A 19,375-nucleotide genomic window follows, 5' to 3' on the forward strand; every position below is an offset into this window, starting at 1 on the left:
AGCGATTATTTATTTATTCATTTATTTTCCTTTCATCTTTTCAGCATCATCAATTGTACGAGAGGATTTTACCGTCCGTTAATAATGTCTAAAGTTATTCATCTATACATATTATGATAGTCCAGTGTTTATTTACCTATATATTTACTGATAAGGAAAGTTTAAAATTCACGCATCGTCTTGTTTATGTCATTTTCCCCGTGAGCAAAGACAAGATCGTGTATTTTCATCGCTCCACTTCACCGAGTCAGCCACAGCAATACAGTCACGGGGCCATGGGAACACTGCTTCACTCATGGCCTCACTCGCTCACTGCTCCAGGTAACCCTTGTCTTGCAATGAAACGCTCGGCAGACTGACTTTATTCCTACCAAACCCCTAATTGTGAGATGCAAGGTTACGTTCTGTCTGGATGAACTGGCAGCTTGTAGTTAGGTAAGGGTTCTGGGGGAGATACAGCGTTCTTTTACTGCAGGTTTCCAGGTAGGGTGGGATACGTGGGCGAACCTGTGAGTGAGGGCGTCAGTCAGGGCAGTGGTAGCGTGTCTCCGTGGCCTCAGGTGGATGTATTTTTTATGTAAGAGGGTCACTGGTCAAGGGCAACGAAAATAAAATAAAAAATTGGCCAGTGCCTAAGGAAAGGTCAAAAGTGTTATCCAAAATTGGAGGATGCGTCTTGAAACTCCGTCTTCAAAGAGTTCAAGTTACAAGGAGGAAATACAGAAGCAGGCAGGGAGTTCCAGAGTTTACCAGAAAAATGGATGAATGATTGAGAATACTGCTTAACTCTTGCATCAGAGAGGTGGACAGAATAGTGGTGAGAGAAAGTAGAAAGTCTTGTGCAGCGAGGCCACGGGAGGAGGGGAGGTATGCAGTTAGCAAGATTAAAAGAGCAGTTAGCGTGAAAATAGAGGTAGAAGATAACGAGAGATTCAACACTGCGACCATGAGAGAGAGAGGCTCAAGACAGTCAGTTAGAGGAGAGAGAGAGAGAGAGAGAGAGAGAGAGAGAGAGAGAGAGAGAGAGAGAGAGAGAGAGAGAGAGAGAGAGAGAGAGAGAGAGAGAGAGAGAGAGAGAGAGAGAGAGAGAGAGAGAGTCTGAAGACAGTCAGTTAGAGGAGGGGGGGGAGAGAGAGAGAGAGAGAGAGAGAGAGAGAGAGAGAGAGAGAGAGAGAGAGAGAGAGAGAGAGAGAGAGAGAGAGAGAGAGAGAGAGAGAGAGAGAGAGAGAGAGAGAGAGAGAGAGAGAGAGAGAGAGAGGCTGAAGACAGTCAGTTAGAGGAGAGAGAGAGGCTGAAGACAGTCAGTTAGAGGAGAGAGAGAGAGAGAGAGAGAGAGAGAGAGAGAGAGAGAGAGAGAGAGAGAGAGAGAGAGAGAGAGAGAGAGAGAGAGAGAGAGAGAGAGAGAGAGGTGAAGACAGTCAGTTAGAGGAGAGAGAGAGGCTGAAGACAGTCAGTTAGAGAAGAGAGAGAGGCTGAAGACGGTCAATTAAAGGAGAGGAGTTGATGAGACGAAATGCTCATATTACTGTGACAGACTTGATAACACGGAGTAAAGCGTTCGATTCTGTACATTTCTTCACATTACAGTTCTGTCTTTCATTACCATCTTAGTTCGTCACTTCAGGTAAAAAAAATAAAAAATAAATAATAATAATAATAATAATAAATAAATAAGTAAATAAATATATCGTGTGTTTGCTTATCATAATTTTCTATATTCTTTTCACGACACAGTTCTTTCCGGCTTTCATTTTACCATCTTAGTTTGTCATTTCAGGATAAAAAGGGTTATTCCTTTATTCATTTTATTTATTTTACTTATTTATTTATGATCTTTTTTTTATATCTTATCGTTTTAAATTGTGGACAGATTTTACTTTACTTATTCTGTAATCATGTTTGAGTAGTAATTACATTCCTATTAACCTGATTTGCCTTCAGATTAAGACAAATTTACTTAATATTAACTTAATTTTACGTGTGGAACTGATTAACTTCTAAATTTAGAGCTTAATGTAATTACTTTTTTTTTAACGTCACGCCTTCAAAAACTATATAAAAAAAAGGGGGACAATAAAAAAAAACTAAAAAAATATCAATAATATCAAGAAAACGTTGCACTAGAAAATCTTACTCGAACGACCAAACGAAAAAACAAAGAAAACGGAACTCCAATTACGGGAGACTCAAACAAAACCAAACAAAAAACTGAAAATAGTCTACTCGAGGTATATTTCAGCTCTAGAAATCAAAAGGAAACTTGCGTATTAATATTCCAAGCTACCACACACAGGAGGAGAGCAGGGCACGCTGAGACGAGGGTGAGGAGGAAGACGAGAGGGTGAGGAATCATAAGGAAAGACAGCACAAGGTAAAGAAACACACGAAAAAACAAGCTATACATTTAGGTGAGCTCTTCTTTACCTTGTGTAGATTAGTCATGGAGAGCTGCTTAGAGAGAGAGAGGGAGAGGGAGAGGGAGAGAGAGAGAGAGAGAGAGAGAGAGAGAGAGAGAGAGAGAGAGAGAGAGAGAGAGAGAGAGAGAGAGAGAGAGAGAGAGAGAGAATTTTTATTAGATTAATCTCCTTAAAAGTACGATTTTTTAAAGTTTAGGGATAAAAGGTATAGATAAAAAAAATATATATATATATACGAGAGAGAGAGAGAGAGAGAGAGAGAGAGAGAGAGAGAGAGAGAGAGAGAGAGAGAGAGAGAGAGAGAGAGAGAGAGAGAGAGAGAGAGAGAGATTAAAACTATTCATTTACCACTAGTACTGTTTCACAATCTATATTTTAAGTAATAATAATAACAATAATAATAATAATAATAATAATAATAATAATAATAATAATAATAATAATAATAATAATAACGACAACAACAATAACAATGAACGGAAAATGACTACAAATAACAATTAAAAGTAAAAACCCAATAAATAAAGTTGTGATGTTGTAACCTGAACTAATGGGCTCTCTCTCTCTCTCTCTCTCTCTCTCTCTCTCTCTCTCTCTCTCTCTCTCTCTCTCTCTCTCTCTCTCTCAACGAAGTGAACAAAAACATTAGTGCATTATATTACTGTGTGTGTGTGTGTGTGTGTGTGTGTGTGTGTGTGTGTGTGTGTGTGTGTGTGTGTGTGCCCAATACTGTAGTTCACTAAAGGACGTGTGAAACCAACCATACACACACACACACACACACACACACACACACACACACACACACACACACACACACACACACACGAAAATATGTACACGGACAAAATACTTACATGAACAAAGGACACGTACATGAGTGTAGGTAACAAGTCGCTGTGTACGTAAGTGAGAAGTTTTACGTACATGACTGTGTGTGTACATTGAAAAAACGTACATAAACAGCAATACACGTACATGACAAAATACGTACATACATACATACATACATACATACATACATACATACAATATAAAATACACGTATGTACATATATACATAAAGACGTACACACAGTTAAGTCACACGCACATACAAACGTACCTACATGACAGGAAAGAAGAAAAACGTACATAAAAACATACATGTGAAGGTGTTTTGTGTACGTACATACCTTAACACACACACACACACACACACACACACACACACACACACACACACATACACAAGAGGAAAGAGAAGGAAAAACAAAGAGAAAAGAAGAGAGAGAGAGAGAGAGAGAGAGAGAGAGAGAGAGAGAGAGAGAGAGAGAGAGAGAGAGAGAGAGAGAGAGAGAGAGAGAGAGAGAGAGAGAGAGAGAGAGAGAGAGAGCAAAGAGAATAGTAGATAATGTTCCTTCGCCAACACACACAGCACAGAATATACACAGGACAAGGAATACTGTGTGGGATTGCTGTGTGTGGTGGTGGTGGTGGTGGTGGTGGTGGTGGTGGTGTGTGTGGTGGTGGTGGTGGTGGTGGTGGTGATAATGATAATGATAGTGATGATGATGATAATAATAAGTAATAATAATAATAACAACAATAATAATAATAATAATAATAATAATAATAATAATAATAATAATAATAATGGAAAGGATAGTAAGTATAATGACAAATAATAGAAATAGAACAACAACAACAACAACAACAACAAGAACAAGAACAACAACAACAACAACAACAACAACAACAACAACAACAACAAGCACACCATTTCATAAAAAAAAATAAGAAGAAAAACAAGAACAACAAAAAAAAACATCATCAATCATCATCATCAACAACAACAACAACAACAACAACAACAACAACAACAACAACAACAACAACAACAATAATCATGACAATATGTATTAACACTAACTTAATATTATTTTACACAACAAATATCCTCCATTTAACACATTTCCAATACTCAATAAGGATTTTCTCCTGACGAACTCCTCAAACAGCAATATTCAGCCACACCCTTAACATTCCCCTGCCAAAGTTCTCCTGCTCCTCTTAAATCCATAACAGAAGATAAATTTAAAGCTTTTTCTCTCTATTTCCACCCCCAACGTTCATTCTTAACCTGAGAAATCTATTAATAAACGTGACAAACTTCTTTTATTTTCAACTTTGGCGATGACACAAAATTTACGAGATGGGGGGGGAGGAGGAAGTTCGTTAAAAAGGCGGCGTTAAAAGGAGAAATTCGTTCGTTTTTAAAAGAGAGGACTTAAAATTACAGGTTAATTCTATCATTCTCTGGAGGAATTCATAATGAGAAGGACGTTGTATCAGTAGGACCTTGCTGTGCTTTTTCCTCTATTCAGAAACACTGCACTACCTCATCACGACTATTTTTAAAGGCCCCAGAGATCAGCCAAGTTCCGAAGACCATTTCCCCGTTAAATGATGCATAAATTCTGCTAATCTTTCACTAGAACCGTAAAAAAAACATCCTTAAAAAACCCGCGTAGCTTCAAATAAAGCCTTTTGAAATGCGGGCCTGAAGGTGACAGGTACTCATCAAGGAACAGTTCTTGGTGATCTTGGTAAGGTATGATTTGTACAATGTCTTCCTGTTTTATCGTCAATGGGGGATAGAGTGAGAGTGACTAGAGTGTTCCAAGTATTCATATAATCTGTACAATATTTTTTCCCTGTGTATCTTCAGTGGAGAATATCATTATTGTTGTTGTTATTATTATTATATTTTGGCGATGCGATTTCTAACTGTGTAATGGCGGTGGGGTCTCAAAAGGCATTGAAATGAGAAAAAGAAGTTAAGGTCGAGGTACAAACAAACAGGAAACTTCGAAAAAATTAACTATCTGTAAAAAAGACGTTACTTCCTGTTTTTCTCTCTTTTCCCTCCTGTTGCAGCTTAAAAAATGACAAAATTACTTCCCCTTTTTCAATCAATTTCTCTCTTGTTGCAGCTGAAAAAGACATTACTTTCTGCTTTCCCTCTTTTTTTCTCTTGTTGCAGCTTAAAATGACAAAATTACTTCCTGTTTTTCCGTCTCTTCCTCTCTGTTGCAGCTTAAAAAAATACTACATCCTGTTCTGCGTCTTTTCTCTCTCTGTTGCAACGTAAAAAGACAAAATTTCCTTCTGTTTTCCCTCTTTTCTTTATTGCACCGTAGAAAAGACAAAATTACTTCTTGTCCTTCCGCCTTTTCTCTCCTGCTATGGTAAACTGATGAGGGTGACGCAGACTAAGCCGTCACTGCTGTGCTCACCATATTGTACTCTCTCTCTCTCTCTCTCTCTCTCTCTCTCTCTCTCTCTCTCTCTCTCTCTCTCTGGTTCCGTTTAGTGATGCCTTTACAGTAATGGGAAGGTTAAGGAAGCATGACAATAGCAGTAACAGGGATATTAAATTACTTCCCGCATTCTATAGACTATTTGCTCATCTGGTGACGGGACTGAGGGAAAATGGTCACTGTGCTTCTTTACCTTATCTTTAAATCTCCTTTCTGTTAAAAATGTAGGACTTCTCACATTCTTGATCCTCTTATTTGTTAAAAGATCAGTCAGTTTTCAATCTCTCTTAGACCTTTCAGCTGACTCGGGGACGTGACTGAGAGGAAAAAGTCACTATTTTCTTTCTTTATTCTCAAAATTCTTGTTTGTTAAAAAAAGAAAAAAAAGAAGAAAAGAAGAAAAAAAGTCAACCACATTACTTTCTTTAGACTTTCAGTTGATGTAAGGAGGAAAGATTGAGAAAAAAAAGATTATTGTGTGTTTTTTTTTTCGTAAATTCTTAAATCTCTCTTTTTTTTCGTAAATTCTTAAACATCCTTTTTTTTTCTTATTCTTAAACCTTTTATCTGTTAAAAAACCGACACTTATCACTTTCTTCAGAATTTCAGCTGATCTAAGGGAAAGAGAATGACAGAAAAGGATAATTTTTTTTTCTAAATTCATAAACCTTTTTTTTTTTATTCTTAAACCTCGTCTGGATAAAAAAAAAAAAAATTAACAACTTATCACATTATACAGACTTTCAGTTGATCTAAGGAGGAAAGATTGAGAAAAAAGGATTAATGTTTTTTTTTTTTTTCGTAAATTCTTAAACCTCTTTTTTTCTTATTCTTAAACCTTTTGTCTGTTAAAAAACCGACACTTATCACTTTCTTCAGACTTTCAGCTGATCTAAGGAGGAAAGATCGAGAGAAAAGGATAACTGTGTTTTTTTTTCCCTACATTCTTAAACCTTTTTTGTATTCTTAAACCTTTTCTCTGTTAAAAAACCGACAACATCACTTTCTTTAATCTTTCAGCTGACTCGGGGACGTGACTGAGGGAAAAGAGCCATTGTATATATTTTTTATCTTATTCTTAAACCTCTCGTCTGTTAAAATAAATCGACTTTTTTTTTCTTTACGTAGGAGGGGACACCTGTTAAAACTTACCACATTCTATAAACATTGAGGTGATCTGTGGACGTGACTGAGAGAAGCGGAGAGAAATAGGACTTAATTGATTATATATATATATAAAAAAAAAAAAAAGGAGGGAGGAGACGCCGCAACAGAAGAGAAATTAACTGTGTGTGTTTTTCCTTAATTTTAAATCTCTTATCTGCTTAAAAATCACTCACTTATCACCTTTTATAGGACTGTCAGGTGATGAGGCGACGTAAGGCTGAGGGAAACGGCAAAAAAACAAAAGAGCCACTGTGGTTTTTCCTTAATCTTAAACCTCTTAATTTCTCGTGTGTTTAAAAAAAAATGACCACATATCAGATTTTTATAGACTATCAGCTGACCCGAGGATTTGACTCAGAGAAGCGGCAAAACACAGGAAAGACCCACTGTTTGTTTTCCCTTAATCTTGAAACCCATTAATCTCTTGACTGTTTAAAAAAAAAAAAATAAATAAATAAATAAAAAAATATATCACAGATTGTATAGATAGCCTGTTAGGTGAATCGGCTGAGAGAAGCGGAAAGAAAGAAAGAAAGAAAAAAAAAGCAGAAAAGAATCACCGTTTGTTTTCCTTTACCTCTTGTATGAAGAAAAAAAAAAAAATCGCTCTTATCAGATTTTATAGACTGTCAGCTGACCCGGGGAAGTGACTGAGGCAAGCGGCGAAACACACAAGGAACAAGACGAACAAGACGAAACGAGGAATTAAATGACACGTGAAGATTGCAGGGAGAGTCGAGAGCCAGCTGGAGGAAATCTGAATGTGTTTACGGGACTCTGCAGGGCACTGGGAGATTCAGGGCCAGTGTCTTAGTTACTGTTTTTCGTTTGGCAGCTGACCAACAGGAACACTTGAGCAGTAGTCGGGTCCTATAGTCACCTGCTTTTTCGTTTGAACTAGAAATTGAGGTTTGGTGAGGTTTTGGGGAGGGGAAGGCCGGACTAATCCAAAGTAAATGTCTAGATTATTGAGTTAAATGGATTTTTTTTTTTTTCGTATTATGATGTGAAAATATGCACTTTTTTTTTCCTTCAGTAAGAGAAATGAGCACAACAGGGACTGCCACGTGTAGGCATGATGGCTTCTTGCAGCTTCCCTTATTTTCTAATGTAATGCTCCCTGCTTTCCAAGGCCACAGAGGTGATCAGCCGGATTCTCAAGACCTTTCCTTCGTTCAATAAAGCAGAAACCTCGTTAATCTGTCACTGAAACCGTAATGTCTGCCGTAAATTACATGAAAAAGTATATACAATTGAAAAATGATACGCTACATAATGCTCTCTCACCACGACTGTTTTCCAAGGCCACAAAAAATAATTAGCTGGATTTCCAAGGTCATTTCTCCGTTTAATAATGCAGAAATGTTGTTAATCTGTCACTAGCACCACAAAGACTGCTGTTATGCGGGTTCCTTCGTGTCGTCTTGAATTACTAGTTGCTATAAGAGAGAGAGAGAGAGAGAGAGAGAGAGAGAGAGGAGAGAGAGAGAAGAGGAGAGAGAGAGAGAGAGAGAGAGAGAGAGAGAGAGAGAGAGAGAGAGAGAGAGAGAGAGAGAGAGAGAGAATATAAGAAGACTAATTTACCTCGATTATTTTATTCATTGCAGTTTGTCACGTCTCTCTCTCTCTCTCTCTCTCTCTCTCTCTGTTAATGTCTCTATAAGATAACACAAATGTCCCGCTGATAACAAAGTAAAGTTTTCTGAGCTAAAAGCACTTTGATTTTTTTTTTTAATGGAGATAAGTAATGTTCAATGAAGTGATTAGCGTGAGTGGGAAGGCCAAAATAAACAGTTGATAGGTGAACATTAACCTTAAAAAGTCTCCCTCAAGAACCGCCACGTGCTATAGGGAAAAAGCTAACCTGGTGTAAGAAAATGCGTGAAAAAGCAGAAGAAAACTGGTGAACTATTTTGACAGCATAGCAAAGTTTTCTCAGGTAAAAAAAAAAAAAAAAAAAAAGACACAGACACACACACACACACACACACACACACACACACAACAGTCCTTTTAAACCAATAGAAAATCTGGTAACAATTATTTAGGGGCCACCAATCTGACACTGTACAGCACAGCACTTCAATATATCTGTAGGTTATTGATACAATTCTTAAGGAACACTGAGAACACCTGAGGAATATGTAGATAATTAGCATGGCAATATGAACCTAGCAAGTGTGGCGAGCCTTATATAACTCTAGCACTTCGAGGAGCGATGGGCGAAGTGACGAGAAGAGGACATTACAGAGGGCAGCACAGGGGAGACTTAGAAGCTTCAACTGAACAACAAACACCATACAGACACTCATAACGGTCTGCAGTGGAGGTTACTGGGGTTCTCAAGGGTGCTGTCATGGTGCCTGTGATAATATTTCCCACCATCAGTACGCAGGGTGTTGGAGAAAGCACAGAGGGCGAGAGTTGAAAGGCACTGGTACGTTACGAGGAAAGGTTGGTGTGGTGGGAGTTGAGAGTGGTGGGAGGGCGCTGTGGGGTGCTGGAGGGACTGGTGTTAGCGCTGGGGTTCAAAAAATTGGTGTTCTGTGTCATGTGAGGGATTGGAATGAGTGTGGCGGTTTGTAAAAGTGCTTAATGTTGCAGGAGATGGAGACACAGGACAGAAGGAGATGGAAAGATAGTACAGCAGAGGATCTGAGAAGAAAAGGAATGAATACGAACACTGTAGGAGGTAGATTGGTGGAGGCGGCTCATCTGACAGTGACTAAGTACAGATACGAGAATATAACGTAGACAAAGAAGATAGCTATGATATGTGCGTGGTGGTGGTGATGGTGGTATTGGTAAGTCTTCTCAACAGTACAAGGTCAGTGTCTCGGAGCCTGAAGGTCACGCCCGCGCCTGTGTCCCTAAGGTCGCGGTAAAGTTAGGGAGAAATAATTAATGGAAAAGTTTGGGTGAGATTTTCTGATGCAATTATGAAACGAAAATAGGAAATGTGGAGGGAAGAGAACGGGTACTAATGAAGAGAGGCGTCTGTCCTGCCAGCTGGTAGTGGAGATAAACGCTGCTCTTGTGGGACTGTAGGTTCCAGTGTGTGTTGAAACCCTGCCACTTTTTGCAGACACAGATTACTTGCAGAATAAAGCGAATAGGAAATGAATAAATGAAAATGGGTTCCGTTAAACTATTAATTGCATTCCAGTGTGCTTCAATTTTGACACTTTCTACAGACACAGATTACTTACAGGGACATTACTTAATTAACGGGAAAAAGAAATGGGTTCCTTTAAACTAATTATATTCCAGTGTGTTTAAATCTTGAAACTTTTTACTGAAAACAATACAGAAAGATTACTTGTAGCGAAAAAAAAAAAAAGACAAAGTGTGTTTTTTTAGACTAATTGTGTTGTAGTGTGTGTGTTTAAATTATAAAACCTTTTGCAGAGAACAATACAGAAAGATTACTTGTAGCGAAAAAAAAAAGACAAAGTGTGTTTTTTTTAGACTTAATTGTATTGTAGTGTGTGTTTAAATTATAAAACCTTTTGCAGAAACAATACATAATCAATAGAAGGATTACTTAACACGAAAAAGAAATAATAATAATAATGAAAATGTGTCAGGTTAGACTAATTATATTCCAGTCTGTGTTTAACCCTTGAAACTTTTTACACAAACAATAAAGAAAGATTACTAAAAAAAATGAGTTTCGTTAGATTGATTATATTCCAGTGTACGTTTGAATTACTGAGAACCTTGAAGAAAAACAATGTAGAAAGATTATTTAACCTCCCACCCGCAAAAAAAAAAAAAAAAAAAAAAAAAATACTTGAAATGGATTCCGTTCGACTAATCATACATTCCAGTGTATTGAATTACTGAGAACTTTACATAGAGAAACAAAGAAGCAAAACTAAAAAGTGTGAACAGATCAGTTAGAATCTGGCACTTACAGAGAGAACATTACGTAAAGACACAGCACTACAAAAAGAACCTTACGTAAAAACACATGGCAATACAGAGAGAGCATTACGTAAAACAACAAAGAGGAAAAAAAATATAGTACACAAACACAGCAAGAATCTGGCAAACACAGCGTCTCATCTCGTTTCTTCAATATTCTCCAAGTGACAACCCCTCGCGCTGGGATGTCAATGTTGATGTAGACAATGGGGACATCACTCACAACATTCCCAGTAAGGAGATGAGACAGCGAGCGACCAGGGATGGAAGGTATTAAGGAAAATGATAGGGAAGGAGCGGCTGAGATGGTTTGGTAATCTGAGACATGACAACACAAAAAAGGGCCATATTCTGAAACGCTGCCAGCATCTCCATTACTTTCAAAACGCTTCTACTTGAAGTTACACCGGTTTTTGAGGGTGTTATTATGGTTCTACTGATAGATTAACAAGACTTTAATATTATCAGCAGCAGATGCACTCATGAGGACCCGGCTAATCATCTCTGTGGCTTCTGAAAACAGTCGTGGTGAAAGAGCAAAGCGTTTCTCAATATGAGCCAAAGACGAAGAGGACCTGCTGTGGCGATCGAGCGAAGGCAGAGATACACTGATGGACTCAAGCCACTAAGAATAAGAATGACGGAAGGTGCAATAAACAGGAGTAACTAAAGAAAAATGGTATTAGCGCCAACTCTGGACAATAAAAGAAGGCGAGAGAAGAACTGTGTAAGGATAGAAAACGGAGATGTTGTGATGGACTCGAAGCTACGTCACAAGGAATGCGAGTGGCCAAAGATGCAACAGATAGGGGTAACTTGAGGAAACTGTTACTTTCACGCTAACCCTTGCCGATGAATATTCTTACCGTGAATATTCTACCTCGCATTGTTTCCCTTGTTCTAGATACCTCATATTTATTTTTAGGCGGTAATAGGTCTTTCAACGTGCGTGTAATTTTTAAACAGCCTCCTTTCACGTTTCCCAGACCATTCAAAGCTATTTTACAGGTGCCAATTACGAAATCTTTCAACGCGTACATCATTCAAGTGTTCTCTCACCTGTTCTAGATATATTCAAGTCATTTTCAAGCGTCAATAGATCTCTCACCGTGCATATAGTTCAAAATACACTTCCTTCACATTTTTCCAGATATTTCAAGGCTATTTCCAGTGGCCAGCAGATCCTTTGACGTGCATGCAAACACCCCTAAACGTCCTTGCGAGTGCCGTAAGATCTATACGTCACGAAGACATCCCTGAGTCTCCCACAAGTCTCCTGCAGATTCCCGTAAACACCTTCAGATCCCCTCCAGTTGTCTCTCGGTCCTTTCCTGCATCCGCCTTGTCCCTCTGAATCCCTCCTCGTTTCCTCCAGGTCAGGCTCAAATCCCCAACTCAACGCTAAGTCACTGCCTCCTGAAACTCGTGGCCACAGGAGAGAGAGAGAGAGAGAGAGAGAGAGAGAGAGAGAGAGAGAGAGAGGGGGGGGGATGAGGGAATCTACACACACAAGACCATGTTTTTTTGTTTTGGTTGTTGTTGTCTGCCTTTTTATATCAAGTCTTGTGTTGTAATTTCCTTCCTTACTTGTGTTCCTACGTGTGTTTGTGCGTCTGTGTAAGAAGAAAAAGGCATACCAACACAAGGGAAACTATATTTTTTTCCTCTTTTCTTCTCTGTCTTCTCTTTTTATCATGTGTGTTGCCTCGTTGTTGTTGTCTTTATGATTTTTTTTATGTCTACGTGTGTGAGAGAGAGTGTGTGTGTCTGTGTGTGTGTGTGTGTGTGTGTGTGTGTGTGTGAACCAAGGCTTGAAAAAAAAATAATAATAATAATCCTGTCTACTTGGAGCTTCCTATTGACGCTGAGCAGAAAAAAAAGTGTCAGTTTAGCTGTGGCGGATTCCGTTTAGCTGTGCCAGTGTCTCAATACGCCTTTCTTAAAACAGTCCACGCTGAAGGAAGGGAAAGAAAACGAGAAGAAAAACGGAATGAAGCCAAATTACTGAGGCTCGCTGGGAGGGAAGTCGTGGAGGGGAACAATGTGAAAAGAAGGAAAAGAAAATACTGTGCTTACTAACGTCTGCTTAACGGAGCTGAACAATTAAGAGAAAGGCAGACAGAAGGTTGCAATTTTTATACTATGTGAAAAATAAAAAAAAACTGCTTCTGTGACTAAGTATTAGATCAGTGTGGCATGAGTTAACGAGAGAGAGAGAGAGAGAGAGAGAGAGAGATGAGAGAGAGAGAGAGAGAGAGAGAGAGAGAGAGAGAGAGAGAGAGAGAGAGAGAGAGAGAGAGAGAGAGAGAGAGAGAGAGAGAGAGATTGGATTTCTTGAAAGGTAAGATCAGGTTTGTTTTCTGTCTACTTAAACATTTAAACACTTTAGTAGTAGTAGTAGTAGTAGTAGTTGTTGTTATTGTTGTAGTAGTAGTAGTAGTTGTTGTCGTTGTTGTTGTAGTAATAGAAGTAGTAGTAGTAGTAGTAGTAGTAGTAGTTTAGCTCCAGAACTCTTTGCCTGATTCTGTTCCTTCCCTTCCTGCGACTTGAACGTTTTAGGAGAGAAGAATGAGGACATCCAAGGAATCAAACTATTAAAGAGGCTCACATGACAAGAACCTTCCTCTGGTCACTTCTCAGGCGTGGTGATTACACATTTTTTGGACACCTTCCTTTTATAGTCTTTCGTTCGTCTCTACGTTGGAAAAAAAAAAAAAATTACATATACCACTTCAGTAGACGTACAAAAAGATTCGAACCTCTTCTGTTAAGTATTTAGGTGAGTAATTCAGCATTTATAGACATTTTCTTGTAGTCCTTCACTCGCCTCTACGTAGATAAAAGAAAGGAAGAAAGAAAAAACAGACATACCATTTCAGCAGACTCAGGGAAAATTGGAACCTCTTTTATTTAGTTGAGGAAGCGAGAATTAATCATTTTTTGAGCACCTTTTATACTTCTACTCTCATGTCTACGCAGAAAAAAAAAAAGAAGAAAGAAAAAGATCTGACACCATTTGAGCAGGCTGAAGAAAGATTAAACTCAAGATCTGCGTCACCAAAGTTCGCAAAGTTGTAATCGCTCCAGGCTGCTGTGCTCTCTCTCTCTCTCTTCCCGTTCACTTCAAACCTTCAGCTCCTTTACTTCTCCCCAGCAGCATCTACGTCTCCATCCTTCCCCCACCGCGCCTCTGTATCCTCAGTGCCTTGTCCTTGGAAATACACTTAATTGACCTTTGTTACTGAAATGTTTAGCTTTCAGTGTGGTTGACAATGACTCACGGCACCAGTACTCATCTCTGCGTCTCTGCGTGTCCTTCAGTACCGTGTCTTTTGAGGTTTACTTAACTGTCTTTTAATAGTGAAGTACTACAGGGGCATCCAACCTTCTCACTGAGGTATGGGGGATTCACAGCGCCAAATGACAATGCGTGGAGTTCTCATAAGCATCTACAAGAAAGAAAAGGTATAAAGTAGAGTAGATTTTGCATTTTCTAGCCGGTACAGTGTTGTTTGTAAGGCGGATGTGGAGCTGGAATAGATGCCTCAGAGCGGTTAGTGATTTAGTAACAATGAGCCAGATAGCAGTGAAAGGGTTAATAAAGCTGCCTTATTAACTAACGTACCGCGGACACAAACACACACACAAAACAAAAAAAAAAAAAAAAAAAAAAAAAAAAAAATCCACCACGGACACGCTAAATAGTCCACCCCCACCACAAAAAAAAAAAGTAAATATATAAAAAATAAAAACCTGACATCACTAATGGCGTCCTTTCATTCCCAGGGGCGTTAACAGTCTTCCCAGGCTCCGTTACTTTCTCCCACTGGTCCCCAAACTCCCCTGGTGTTTCAGATACCCCCTTTTTTCGACTTTTCGTTTAGTTCCCCTAGTCTGTCAGGGCTGAGACGGTGCCCTCCTGACGAAGGACTTTTGGATTTGGCATATGGGAACAGTACCCCGAGTGGATGCCCTTCCTACCCTCGGACCGTAGCCAGGATTCGAACCCGTGCGCCTGATGACCACTTGGCCCCCAGAGCGCGCGGTTCCACTGTACCATGGTGTTCCAAAATACCCTAAAAACCCCACAGGTACTCTTCAGTCAAGCCTCCATGACCTCTAGTACTGCACCGCCCACACAGTTAACCCCGGGACCCCAACAGGTACGCTCTAACCCCACAGGTGTGTTGAGGTAATTTAAGACCCCTTCAGGTACCCCGGGGTGCTTAAGATTTTATCCAGGGGCACTTAAACTTCTTCATATGTCAGTCAGTCTCCCCCGGGGGCTGAAATCTTCCCTTAGTGGTTTCAATTTACCTCAGGGCCATTAATTAGACTCCCGCGGTAAGGCAGGTAAGTGGTGAGTCATTAGGGAGCTTTAAAAGATTAGGTAAGTTTATGAACCGGTGGAAATACGCAGGCATGTTTCATACAGGGACTGCCACATGTGACCCTGATGGCTTCTTGCAGCTTCCCTTATGATCTTACAGCTTCCCTTATGATCTTATGTTCTTACGACTCATGTAATCAGGTTGTTAGTGCTGAGTCATTTGCCTTTTTAAAGAAGATTCGACAAATTTATGGATGGGATGACAGGTGACTGGACTGGTGGCTTCTTGCAGCTTCCCTTATGTCCTTATGTTCCCAGGTATACTCACGTGCAGAGTTCCCGGTTCGTGCACCATCTCCTCGTGTTCCAGCAGCACCTCCACCGCCTCCACGTACTCCTCACTGATGGCGTGGAGCAGCGCATCTTTTGTCTCTACCTGTAGGAAGGAAGAAGAAGTACAAGTGAGTTCCGTTTTCTATGGTGTGTCCTCCGCGTCTCTATTGTATAACCGTTCAAAGGGAAGGTTGTGGTGTTTTCATGATCTTAGTGGTATTTAAACATTGTCTGCTCGTCCAGGTGGAGGTTGTTTAGGTTTATAAGAGTGTTTTCATGATTTCAGTGACATTTAAACACGGAAAAGTATCTCTGTGACCTTTGAAAATTGTCCCTATGAAGTCTGACAAAACCACGATTAAGGTCCGTTTTCTATGTTCCCTCAGCGTCACTGTACTCTCTGCTAGCTCAAAGGGAAGGCTTTAGGGTTTTCAAGGGAGTTTTCATGATTCTGGTGACATTTGAGCATTAGAAAGGGACTAGCTATCTTTGTGGCATTTGAAGACTGTCCCTATAAAGACGCAAACTGGAGTATCAGTGTGAGGAAGGAAGTGGCGCGAGGAAGGAGGTAGGATGATAGGAAGAACTCTCGATATCTTAGGTTCATAATAGCGCTGGCTGACTTAGCATTGCACCTCCGTTAATGAAAGATATGTAACTGAATGTCTAAAATCGTTATGAAAAGAAAATAGGGCAATATTAATAAGATATAATACAGAAAAGCCGTGAGCATTGTATCCTACTCAATGAAACGTTTAAAATTGACGGTCTAAAAGAGTTGCAAAAAAGAAAACGGGACAATATCAATACGATTTGATGGTAAACTTAGAATTCTTGCAATGCCACACACAATCTTAGGTAGGGTGTGTCTTGACGTGTTAGCATTGCATCTTACTCAGTGAAACGCATAAAAGGCTTGTAAAATAAAGAAAACAGGATAATAATAATAAGATACGATGAAGAAAAGCTTAAATTTCCTACATGACGCCACAGAATCTTAGGTAATGCGTGTCTTGTCGTGTATATTATTCTACAAAACACACACACACACACACACACACACACACACACACACACACACACACACACACACACACACACACACACACACACACAAGAAAAAAAAAAGTTAGATTCTCATGAAAAGAAACACGTTAAATATTCAATAAAATAAACATCAACAGTGTACTTTAGACAATAAATAAATAAATAAATAAATAAATAGATAAACAAATAAATAAATATATAAAATCTGCTTAAGACTTCAGGAAGAAAATATATGACAAAAAATAAATAAATAAATAAAAGAAAAAAATAAACAAGAAGTAGAGTGAATGAAGGGATAAGGGAACGAAAGGAGAAGATAAGAGAAGATAAGAGACAAAAGAAGTGCACACGTGAAAGAGAAAACGAGGAAGCGATAAAAAAGAAGAAAGGAATAAAGGAGAAGAGGACAAATGAAGGAAGCTAAGAATGAATGGAGAAAGAAAAAAAGGTGAGAAGAGGGAAGAGAAAGAGAGAGAGAGACACAGAGGAGGATAAAGAAAGAGGAAGTTGTTGAGAAGGGAGGGAGGGAGGGAGGAAGGAAGGAAGGAAGGAGAGAGGGAGGGAGAGAAGGAGGAGGAAAAATATTGGATGTTAAAAATGTGTAGGAAGGAAACAAAGGATGAGAGAGAGAGAGAGAGAGAGAGAGAGAGAGAGAGAGAGAGAGAGAGAGAGAGAGAGAGAGAGAGAGAGAGAGAGAGAGAGAGAGAGAGAGAGAGAGAGAGAGAGAGAGAGAGAGAGAGAGAGATACACACACATACACTACAAGAGACAGCAACACACACACACACACACACACACACAACTCCCACACCCACGTAAACAGCCACAGGAAGAAGAAGAAGAAGAAGAAGAAGAAGGACACCATACCTTGAACTTAATAAGAAGCTCCACCATCTCCAAGTTCTCGTTGTCAATGGCCATGAGGAGAGCTGAGCGGCCGAGGGGATCCACACAGTTGATGTTGATAAACCCTGTCTCGGCGGCCCTGATGAGAATCCTGTGGGAGCGACGAGAAGGATGCGTTACAGGGGAGTTAGAAATATATACTGGAGATTCTGCCCAGGTAAGGATGCGGAAAGGTGAATCGTGACAGTAATTAAAAGTCAGGTAGATACAAGTTCATGAAAGGAGAAAGGTAGAGAGAAAGAGAGAGCGGGAGAGAAAGAGAGGCTTAAAAGATACGGTGCAGATATCAGAGTAAGAGTAAGAGGAGGAGGGAAAGAGAAGGTACTTGAAAAATGCAGGTGAGTGAAGGTAAGACAGAAGGGGAGGTAGGAGAAGACAGGGGAGAGATTAAGGACTGCAGGTGAGTGGAGGGCAGGTGTAGGACAGGTGAAGGATTGGCAGGAGGTGGATAGCGTTAATGAAGGAAAGAATGGAGAAGATAGAGAAGATAAAGAAATGGGGAAACAAAAAGATAGGGAAGATGAGATAATGGGGAATAAAGAGGTAGACAAGGTTAGATACTGGGAATTAAAAAAAAATGATGAAAAGATACTAGTATTGTGAAAAGTTAATGAGAAGTTTGTTGAAAATTTTGTAAAGGGTGAGGAAAAACAATGAAATAAATGAAAAGTTTGTGAAAATATTGCGTTTGTGACAAAGATAGGCAGGGTAAGATATGGAAAACAGTAAAAAAAAAAAAAAAATTTGCGGGAAAATGATGAACAGATACAATTGTGAAACGGTTAATGAAAAAGTTTGTGGGGAAAAAAAAAAGATTGTGAATAAACCGTGATAACTTTGTGAAAATATTGTGATAAGTGAAAAAAAAAATAGACAAGGTAAGATATGAAGTACAGCAAAAGACTTCGCAGAAAAAAAAAATGAAAATGCCAAAGAAATGACGAAAGTGAAAAAAAGATTGTGAAAAAAAGAAAAAAATATGAAAACCGAAAATATTACGACAGAGAAGAAGATAGAGAAGGTAAGATATGGAAAAAAAAATACATAAATAAATAAAAGAATGAAAATAATGACAAGATATTTATACGACTATGAAAAATGGTGAAGGACAGTGGGAAAATAGGGAAAACAATAAGGAAACGTCTGAGAATTTGCTATAGTGAAAACACGTAAAAAGATCATGAAAATATGTAAAAAAAAACAGCAAAAAAATAGGAAGAAGATTACAAGAAGATCATCGGAACTGCAAGAGACAGCGAGATAAAGATAATGAAGAGATAAGGATAAGTGGACAATAAATAACGAAATAGACAAAGAAAAGAAAGATTATGAAAAATACTAAAAATATAAACCGCAAAAGGATATCATAGGAAAGATTTTGAAACGACATAGAGAAAAAAAGCAAGAAATAATGAAAGAAACAGCCAATAAAATGGAGAAGAGAGAGAGAGAGAGAGAGAGAGAGAGAGAGAGAGAGAGAGAGAGAGAGAGAGAGAGAGAGAGAGAGAGAGAGAGAGAGAGAGAGAGAGAGAGAGAGAGAGAGAGAAACACATGTATACACCCACATCCCAACACACACACACACACACACACACACATACACACACAAAAGACAAGAAAAGGAACAAAACAAATTAAAGAAAGCTCCAAAACAAGAACGAGACAAAGGACAAAAGACAAAGAATAAAGAAAAGTTGCTGAATCCACGCACAAAAACACGGACAGGCGAGAGCGAGAGCGAGAGAGAGAGAGAGAGAGAGAGAGAGAGAGAGAGAGAGAGAGAGAGAGAGAGAGAGAGAGAGAGAGAGAGAGAGAGAGAGAGCTATTGCAATTTCCACGCACGCAGGTAAGGAAAAAGGGAAATAAAAGATGAAAAGAGACATATTAAAGAAAGAAGAGAGGGAGAGAGAGATATAAGGGAACAGTTACTTGGTGTACGTGAGGGG

At 39.1% G+C, this 19,375-nt stretch overlaps 1 protein-coding gene across 1 annotated transcript in view; it reads right to left on the reverse strand.

The window, feature by feature from the left end:
- Nucleotides 1-19,375, reverse strand: part of LOC135092242 (transient receptor potential-gamma protein-like) — a 180,257-nt gene that overhangs the window by 58,895 nt on the left and 101,987 nt on the right. Inside the window, 2 exon segments of the mRNA XM_063990616.1 lie at nucleotides 15,472-15,579; nucleotides 17,391-17,520. Coding sequence (XP_063846686.1) covers nucleotides 15,472-15,579; nucleotides 17,391-17,520 — 238 coding nt within the window.

The sequence above is a fragment of the Scylla paramamosain genome, chromosome 39, assembly GCF_035594125.1.
Source record: "Scylla paramamosain isolate STU-SP2022 chromosome 39, ASM3559412v1, whole genome shotgun sequence".
NCBI lineage: Eukaryota > Metazoa > Arthropoda > Malacostraca > Decapoda > Portunidae > Scylla > Scylla paramamosain.